Consider the following 9,619-nt stretch of genomic DNA (forward strand, 5'->3'; position numbering starts at 1 on the left):
ACATAATTTAAAATGGAAAACGAAAATGACACACTTTAAACTTTTAAAAAATAAATTTTTCTTAGTAGAAAAAAACAGCAACAGTTAAGTGATCAATAATGCATTAGTTACCTCACATAGGCTATCAAGGCCCACTATGAATATAATAGCCCACAGAAATAGGCCTTTTTACGCTGAAGCCCAAATAAAATCACACATAAATTTCTAGGGTTTGTTTTCCTCAGCAGACAAAAGGAAAGAGGCGATTGACCTTGAAGCAGCAACAATGTTGGTTAAGGCCAACAAGCCAAGGAAAGAGGAGGTTGTCTCCAGAGAATACACCATCAATTTGCACAAACGTCTCCACGGATGGTATGAAACGCTTCTCTCTACGAGATACACACTATGCTCTCCGTATCTGAGCTATTTTCTACCTAATTCTTTCATTATCTTTTCAATCTATAGGCTTAATTGCTGCTATGCTATCAGATTCTCAATATTTATTTGCGATCCAATATGTATGAAAATGATAGATAAAATGTTGCTGTTCTGTAGAGATTAATTTCTGCTTGAGTTTCAAGTAATTAAAAGTATAGAAGTGCAGCAGAAGCACATGAATTAAGAGAATATTAAAATGAATTAATTCATTTATTTTAAGTAATTGTCTTTCAAATGAAAACTGATCACTAGTTATTGTAGATTCCATATAGTACCTTTTTGCTACCTGGTGAATATACAACTAAATACTAGCCCTGCATCTGCTTGTACTGTATAATTGTTTTTATCTATATTTAGAGTTATATGCATGTGATACTATTTATTACAACACTATATTGAATTTTAGTCTTATTCTATGAAAAAACAGTCCTTGCTATGTAGCATGCAGTTCCATCTTTGTAAAATTGGGTTGAGCTTTAGTCTTATTGATTTTAGCATAGCTATGATGTTATAATTGGTGTCATATATTTACATACTGAAAATATTAGAATACAATGCTATAGGTAAGCTAGCTATATGTCGTTTGCTTGTTTTGAATTTAATTGGTGCGTTGGATTGTACTTATGACTGGCTTATTGAAATGTCCTCAGTACCTTCAAGAAGAAGGCACCGAATGCTATCAAGGAGATCCGGAAGTTTGCCCAGAAGGCCATGGGAACAAATGATGTAAGAGTTGATGTCAAGTTGAACAAGCACATATGGAGCCGTGGAATCCGGAGTGTGCCAAGAAGGATCCGTGTTCGCATTGCACGCAAGAGAAATGACGATGAAGATGCCAAGGAAGAGCTCTACTCTTTGGTCACCGTTGCAGAAATTCCGGAAGGAGGGTTGAAGGGATTGGGAACCCAAGTCATTGATGAAGAAGAGTGAAAATTCAATTTTTCTTTTGATAGGTTTTCTGTTTACTAAAGTTATGCGGTTGTGGACCCTTCTGTGTTGGAAACTCATATTTGTATTTTGAAATTTGGTTTTCATTTCATAATACTAGTAAGTAGTAACTGCCATTTTAATAGAGCAAAAGTCCTAGTAACTTGCAACTAAGTTTAATCTTGATTACGACTTTCAAGCGTTTTTGGCTAATTTTTAGTTGTAAAACTCGTTTTGGTTTTTCAAAAAAAAGGTTTACACCACTGCTTTTTACTAGTAACGTCTATTGAATTTTCTCATACAAAATTTAAAATTTTAATTAATTAAATTAAGATAAAAATATAAAATTATATAGAGCTTTTAAATCACTAATAAACCAATGACATTAATTACGACGTTTTGTTATGTTATTAATAATTTTTGGTAATGTTGAAAAATTAAAATAATATTTCATATTGTCTTATACTCCTCCGTCTCGTTTTAGCAGTCCCATTGACTTTTCTGCACTCGTTTTATAAAAATGATAATAAATAGTTAAAGTTGAGAAATAATAAAGTAAAAAAGAGAATAATGTAGATAAGACTTATCTACATTATTCTCTTTTTTACTTTATTATTTTTCAACTTTAACTATTTATTATCATTTTTACAAAACGAGTGCAGAAAAGTCAATGGGACTGCTAAAACGGGACGGAGGGAGTAGATTTTTTTAATGATGTTGAAATTTTTATTTAATTCTTATGTTGGAATTAATTACATTGTTCATCAATCCATTTAATTACTAATTATATAACATTCAATAATTTCACTAATAGAAAATTGATTAACAATAGCAAATTATTCAAGTCCATTAATAAAAAATAATAGACCAAAATACAACCAAGAAATGAAAATTTCAATAAAGAATAGAATCTAAAATCATTTATGCTCGTGCAACTCTAACCTATCGCCCATCGACCTCCATCTATCTCCAATAGCTTTCATCTTCTCCGCTCATCATTTTCAACACTTTCATCAACCTGCGTCGACACCATCTTCTTAGTCAAAAGCCAGTTTGCTCCATATGTAGAGAACTTCAAACATAGTCAACTATAGACCCCATATTGCACTTTCGAGAAATATTTTCATTCGTGAATAATGCAAACACAACTTAACATTTGTACTATAAAAATTCATAAAATACTTACCAATTTCAAAACCAAATTTGGCAAGGTGAATATGTCCATGATATCAACCTTTGATTCCATTTCCATGGTTTCAACTATCCTCTCTGGTAAGAACATAACAACAAATATCAGTAACAGAATAATCACACTTAAAGAATGTGTTAAATGGAGAAATATAAAAAGATATTATTGATAAAGAGCAAGAATCAACTGGAAGGGATCAGCTAAGCCTTTTCATAAGACATTTGCTCCTACACCAATGATAAATTAACATGTGTACACTCTTTGAAAAAATTAAAAATAAATTAATTTCTATGTGGCATCTCTTCCTCCTCTCACACTCCACACTCCGCTGAATTCAACATTCATTTCACTTCCCCACAAATCTAAAACGCCAGCTGAGCCGGCGGTGCACCAGCGGATCTTCACTTCCTTCTCCCAACTCCATCAAATTTCTCTGCAGCTACGGCGGTCGGATTCTCCCCCGCCACTCAGACGGCAAGCTCCGCTATCACGGCGGCCAAATCTCGATTGCATAGAATAATTGATTCAGATTTAGGTTTTGTATTGATTTTAATACTCGTGTTAATTCGTAAAGAGCTGTTGGTGAAGATAGGGAGATGTGTGGATCATCGGTGAGTTTGAGGTGCCAATTGCTCGCGGATGATCTGGACGCTTTGATTTCGATCACCTGCGATGAGGATCTAACCAATCTCATCTAAATATACGACACTGCCTTTAAGATCAGAGCCTTCCTCTCCGTCAAAAAGGTGTCCCTGACTCCAGAATGCCCGACCTCGTTCAAACGGATCACGTCAAAACCCTCTGCGTATCCTACTATCTGCCGGAAAGTTACCCCAAAGATTCCTTTTATCACTATCATTATCAACTTATCCACACCTACAAACACTCGGAATAGATACAAATCATCACTAGTTTGGAAGGGGGGGTGAGAGAGAGGCAGAGGTGGTGGAGAGTTGTGGGGAAGATGAAATAACTGTTGAATTCAGCGGAGTGTGGAGTGTGAGAGGAGGGAGAGATGCCACATAATATTTAATTTATTTTTTACTTTTTTAAAGAGCGCACACATGTTAATTTATGACTGGTGTAGGAGCAAATGTCTTAGGAAAAGGCTTAGCTGATCCCTTCCGAGAATCAACTGAAAACAAATTCGTTTCGTAGAAAATTCAGTGATGTAAAAGATTAATGAGAATGTGAGTAATAAGCTAGTGAATGACACAAATATATATAGGCAAAAAAAATGTAGAGAAGTTATAGTGCGTTAAATTTACATTAAATTATTATTCATACAATTCCTAATAATGTGTAATAATGTGGCAGTTACAAAGTTACAGGTCTTCTAATTCGTGTAACCCCAATTTCATGGTTGATCAATATGTAGGGTTTATTATTGAAATATTGAGATTAAATTACAATTATTAAAAATTTGTAACGGCAACAAATTTATAAACCCATATGAAGATAACTTCCAAGCCACATTTATCACTCTAATTAGTGTAACAGCTTATCCTACAAATGAAAATTGAAATATAATTAGATGAATTTATTCAAATAATTTTTATAATTGGTGACTAAATTTGTAGCAGCCATATTTATAAATTGAATTGATTATTTGATTAGCCCACCAAAATATCTAAATTTAACGAAATATCTAAAACTTATAAATATTTGCAATTAAGAGCAAAACTTTGCGTTTTATACATGTATAAATATATGAAAAATCTTTCACAATTGTTATACATTCGACTCTATTGGACTTATTTATTCCAGATTTGAAAATGGACTCTAAGCAATTAGAACTTTATATTGTTTTTTAGTTACAATTCGCCCACACATATTTGAGCTAACTTAACCTATAATATATTAATTAAAAAAGAATTGTTTTTTAGTTTCAATTTAGGCAAACATACTTTAACTAACATAAAACTATAACTTACTGATTAAAAGAGAAGCATTAAGTATTTGACTCTATCGGACTTATTTATTCCAGATTTGAAAATGGACTCCAAGCAAGAAGTAGAATTTTATTGTTTTTTAGTTATTTCCTCCGTCCCATTATAAATGAAACGTTTTTTTTTTCTATCTCAATAAATGAAACGCTTCTAAAAATAAAAGCAATACTTTTTCTACTTTTTCTTCTCTCTTACTTTACTCTCTCTTCATTAACTCACAAAACAACACTACATAAAATTATGCGCAGAAAAGCAAATATTGCATATTTAATGGGAATGAGGGACATATTTGAGCTAACTTAACCTATAATTTATTAATTTAAAAAGAATTGTTTTTTAGTTACAATTTAGGCAAACATACTTTAACTAACTTAAAACTATAACTTACTGATTAAAAGAGAAGCATTAAGTATTTGACTGAACTAACTGTGCGATGCACGCTCAAATAATTTTATAATTGCATTATTTAAAAACTGAATTCACATTTATAAAATAGAAATAATATCATTATAACAAGTTGTGAACTCACAAATATATAGTATAATAATAATTTACTATACCAATAAAAACTCAAATAATCAATTAAGTTTCAATTATAAAAGTTGAACACAAAAGACACACCAATAAAAACACTTTCTGACATGTACTACAAAAGATCAATCATAAACACATATTAATTATATTTAATGGAAGAAAAACCGAGAAATTATTGATGTATATGTTGGGTTATGATTGACGTGTACTAAGTACTAAATTACATGTGCCAATTTACTAATAAACTTATTATTAGAGATAATTTCTTATTTTGGATATATAACTTGCGTTTAATAAATATAAATACATCACTATATTCCAATTTTTTAAAAATTTCAAAACATATTTGATAAAAAGTAATGAATTTTATTATACCAATGTTTGGACTTAGAAACTTAAACTATGATTTCAATATATGCTTAATTTTAGTATTTTCCAACAAAAAGAAGTTTTATTTATGATTTTACTTAAAAGAGAATTGATATGCCGCAGGACTTAATTTGAGCGACTGTGAGCGCCGACTGTATTTCTCTCTCTCCTCACGCCTACTATTCTCAATCTATTCTCTCACCTATAGTCTCTCTCCTCAATCCATCTCTCCCTTGAACCATTTTTTTCCTATCTCCATGTTTCTCCCATTCATTCTCTCTCATAACTTTCTTCTATTCATATCAAATTCTCTCTTTTTGTTCCTTCTTTCAACTAATTTGCTTTGCACCACCAGAAATTGAAAGCGCCTCTTCTCCGGTTTTTGTTCCTTTTCCATTTTTTTTCACTTTCATTTTTTTCTTTTTCTAATTTCCATGGTTTACCAGTGTATATTCACGATTCACTGCTTTTCAACAGTACCCAGTATTTCTTCTCACTCCTTCAATACCCAATTCCTCATTTTTTCTGTAAATTTTGCTTCCTCTCAGTTTCAAATTGTAATTTTTTCTGGTTTTGTTCGAGAATAATTCTCAATGAGTAAATTTTATAAACAAAATTACTTGATTAAATTTTGACATCCACCTACAGTTTCTCCAATTTTTCTATTTTCCAAAGAGAGCGTCTGGATCGAGAACAGAGAAATGCTTAAAGAAATTAAAAGAGGGAAGAAGAGCACCGCCAAAAAACAAGGGATAAATTAATGATGTTGGAAAATAATTAATGAGAAAGAAACCAGTTGAGATAATTGATCGTCCTAATTCATCTGGGGCTCACTGGAATTGTGATTACAAAAAATCAAGAAGAAATAAATTGATTTTGAGAATGAATTCAGGTGTGATGATGAGGAGAGAGAAGAAATTAACGAACTAAAATCAACATATATGGTGATTGAATTGTAAAGAACCAAGAGATTTGCAGAAAAATTTGAAGCAAGTGAGAACATAAAAAGAAAACAAGAGGGATGCGGAGAGAATTTGATATGAATAGAAGAAAGTTAGGAGAGAATGGATGATGGAGAAACGTGGAGATAGGAAAAAATGGTGGAGGGGAGAGATTGGATTGAGGAGAGAGACGGTATGTGAGAGAATAGATTAAGAAATAGTAGGCGTGAGAAGAGAGAAATACATTTGGCACTCTCACTTGCTCAAATTAAGTCCCGCATCATATCAATTCTCTAACTTAAAATATGTTAAATTTTTAAATTATGATTAGTTAAATATACTATTAAAGGTATACATTTTTTTACCAAGTACTAGATTTTGTCTCTCTCTCTGCTTTTAGTGTATCTTATTTTATAAAACAATAGTATTAATTAAAAGAATAAATAATTAGTGTGTGCAAAATATTGTGTGTCCATGACATATACATTAAAAATATATATCGACATAAAAGAGAAAGACATATAGGACATGCGTAATTGTGTGCAATAATAGGAATATAAACAAATAAAAATAATAATAAATCACTAAATTAACAAACTTGAACAATAAATCACACTGCAATCTCCACTCATCTTCCTCACTAAAATTAAAATATACTGAATCATAGTGGTTATACATATTTTAATTTCACCGCCTCTATTTTATGGAATGGTCAAACGAGTTGTCATTTAATTTAACGTATAATCTTAATTCTTAATGCATACTATATCAGTAATTGGTTATTGCAAACAGTATAAAATATGGAGCAATAAACAACACAATACAACACATCCAAACTCATAGATGATTTGTGTTATCGTCAAACCAAAAATGATTTATAAATAATTATACTAGCATTAAGAGTTTGCCTACTTGTCAAGAATAAAGAGATTTTATTCTCGACAGATTGTGATTCATTATCTATTAGTTTGAATCTGTTTGATCAGTAATGGATAAATTAATCATCAAAAATTTCATAAATGCAAGAATTAGAAATCCATATCATTATTAACACAAAAAAGTAAAGTTTGCTTCAATTAGCATACTACAAAGTCACATATTCAGTATTCCTAAGCTATCTATTTTCCAGATAACATGAAACGAAGTACTACTTATCTTTGGGCGTGGAGATGCCGTACTTCTCCTGGAGCTTCTGGATTTCTTCCTCCTTCTTCTTCTGGTCAAACTTCTTCCCCATCTTCGCCTGCTGGTAATAGAGGACGATCAGGTACCGGTTCGCCACGTTGAAGCCAGAGAGGTGGTCCACAGCAGTCTTGGCGTCATAGATATCCTCGTAGACCACGAAGGCGGTGCCGCGAGTGTCCTTGTTGGTGCCGATGCGGATCTGCCGTATCGCCCCGTACTTGCCAAAGATGTCGTACATCTCCTCGCTCGTGATGTTGAACGGAAGGTTCCGAATGTAGAGCACGCGGTTCACCTCCGGCGGGAGCCGGGTGTTCCCTTTGCGGAGGCTGATTGCTGCTGCCATTGTAGCACCTGCATCAATAATAGAAACAGATTTTAAGCAAAATAAAAACAATACAACTCATACAGAGATATACATCCACCTGTGCTTTCACCGTACAGAGTATCACCACAAAAAGAAAGCAACAGAGATAAAAAAAGATTAACTGTATTTGACATTTGGAGTATGATTCACTTAAGGTTGTTATATAGAGACATACCAGAACAAGATCTCAAGCCCTGCGATTCTTCTTAAGTTTTACTTAAGCAAAAAAAATGCAAAACTGGATATGAGATCCAGGTATAACATGCACAGAAGAGGATGGAGGGGGTGGACTTGGAGGTGAATATCCAAAATCACATTATTTATGTAAAACATATACCAGCTAAATGATTATCCAAAAATAATTTATGATACACTTTAATAAGTATAATCATCAAAGCAAATGTGATGGATTTGCAATGTTGATTTCAAATTATGAATAGAAAATGCCATGATTATGAAAATTACATGTCCCGACTCAAATAAACTACATGAAATTCATTCTTCGATAGGCCAGTGACAAAGATAGATTTGTTATATCCCTAGAATCACCAAAAAACCACCAAAAAAATTTAGAAAAAAAAAAACAATCTGAATCACTTGAAAAATATGACCATTGCTATATCTAGAAAAACTGAGAATTAATACTGAGTGCACGGAAAGTTCCAACACGTTTTACTTATCAAAAGCATTACTAAAAAACTAGAACTAATACTGAATAGACGAAGCTAATCAATTAAATTCAACCATAACAACTTCATGAAATCAAGTTTTGTTGTAATCGACAGCACATGAACATCAATCACTAGTAGAATTACACATCAAGTCCTGGGGAACTCAAGATGTGCCATCAGATCGGTAAAGATGAACTAAAATTAGGTAAAAATGGCATCATGACGAGAGAGATACTAAATCGTGAAAAAAAAAACTGCATCATTGCATGCACATCCTTCAGATCTAAGATTTGGGTACAGAATATGAAAGGTGAGCATAAATCAAGCCGAAAATTACTTAGTAAACAGCAGAAACACAAAGTTAAGAAAACGATAAACTATCGAGGGAAATTACGAAATCAATCGAGCTGCAATGATTGAAGCAAGGAATTAGGGAGAAATGAGTAGAGAAGTTACCTAAGCGTAGAGTCGTAGACGACGATGTGAGATCGAGAGTAGTCCGCCTTGACCTAACCCTATTGGAACACGCACATCAACGGCGGTGAGAAAGGGAGAGAAAATTGGGTGCGCCGATCTGGTTGGTGTAGGTTTCGAAAAGTAGTAGGTTTGGTATATTAATCTATGTATAATATTTGGGCTTTAGATTGGGCTTTTAGTGTGATGCTTATGTAAAACGGTTGCTATGTAAAACCATAAATAATTGCAAGCAATTTTTATATGCTACGAAAATTATTTTACCTTTCCCACATATATCATGATATATGTTTCTATTCCCAAAAATATTTTAGCCCCATATATTCTGATTTTAAGTTCAATTAAGCAAGTCACAAGCACTTGAATAATTGAAATTTAGTTATGTAGAGAATTTTTTTACCTTCTCGAAGTAGAATAGTACTCCCTCCGTTCTATAGTAATAAAGGTATTTCATTTTGCACACTCGTTTTGAAAAATAATTATAAATAGTTAAAGTGGATAATAATTAAAGTAAGAGAGAGAATATTATAGATAAGACTCTTCTCTGCATTATTCTTTGTCTTACTTTACTTTTTCTCCAGTTTAACTATTTATAGTTA

The 9,619-nt window shown here is 32.4% G+C and overlaps 2 protein-coding genes across 2 annotated transcripts; one reads left to right on the forward strand and one right to left on the reverse strand.

Annotated features, from left to right (window-relative positions):
- The first annotated feature begins 191 nt into the window (after window positions 1-191).
- LOC148932785 (large ribosomal subunit protein eL31-like) lies at window positions 192-1,481 on the forward strand. Its single transcript, XM_089064190.1, has 2 exons — window positions 192-351; window positions 1,068-1,481. The coding sequence occupies exons 1-2, from the start codon at window positions 266-268 to the stop codon at window positions 1,345-1,347; spliced, it is 366 nt and encodes a 121-aa protein (XP_088920316.1). The 5' UTR covers window positions 192-265; the 3' UTR covers window positions 1,348-1,481.
- Window positions 1,482-7,346: 5,865 nt separating this feature from the next.
- On the reverse strand, window positions 7,347-9,161 carry LOC125201221 (RNA-binding (RRM/RBD/RNP motifs) family protein). Its single transcript, XM_048099246.2, has 2 exons — window positions 9,003-9,161; window positions 7,347-7,862 (listed from the first exon to the last, which is right to left on the reverse strand). Exon 2 carries the CDS (start codon window positions 7,852-7,854, stop codon window positions 7,474-7,476), a length of 381 nt encoding a protein of 126 aa, XP_047955203.1. The 5' UTR covers window positions 7,855-7,862; window positions 9,003-9,161; the 3' UTR covers window positions 7,347-7,473.
- Window positions 9,162-9,619: the final 458 nt, after the last annotated feature.

Source organism: Salvia hispanica, chromosome 2 (genome assembly GCF_029641045.1).
Source record: "Salvia hispanica isolate PSC_SH4W2 chromosome 2, Shi_PSC_v1, whole genome shotgun sequence".
NCBI classification, from domain to species: Eukaryota; Viridiplantae; Streptophyta; class Magnoliopsida; order Lamiales; family Lamiaceae; genus Salvia; species Salvia hispanica.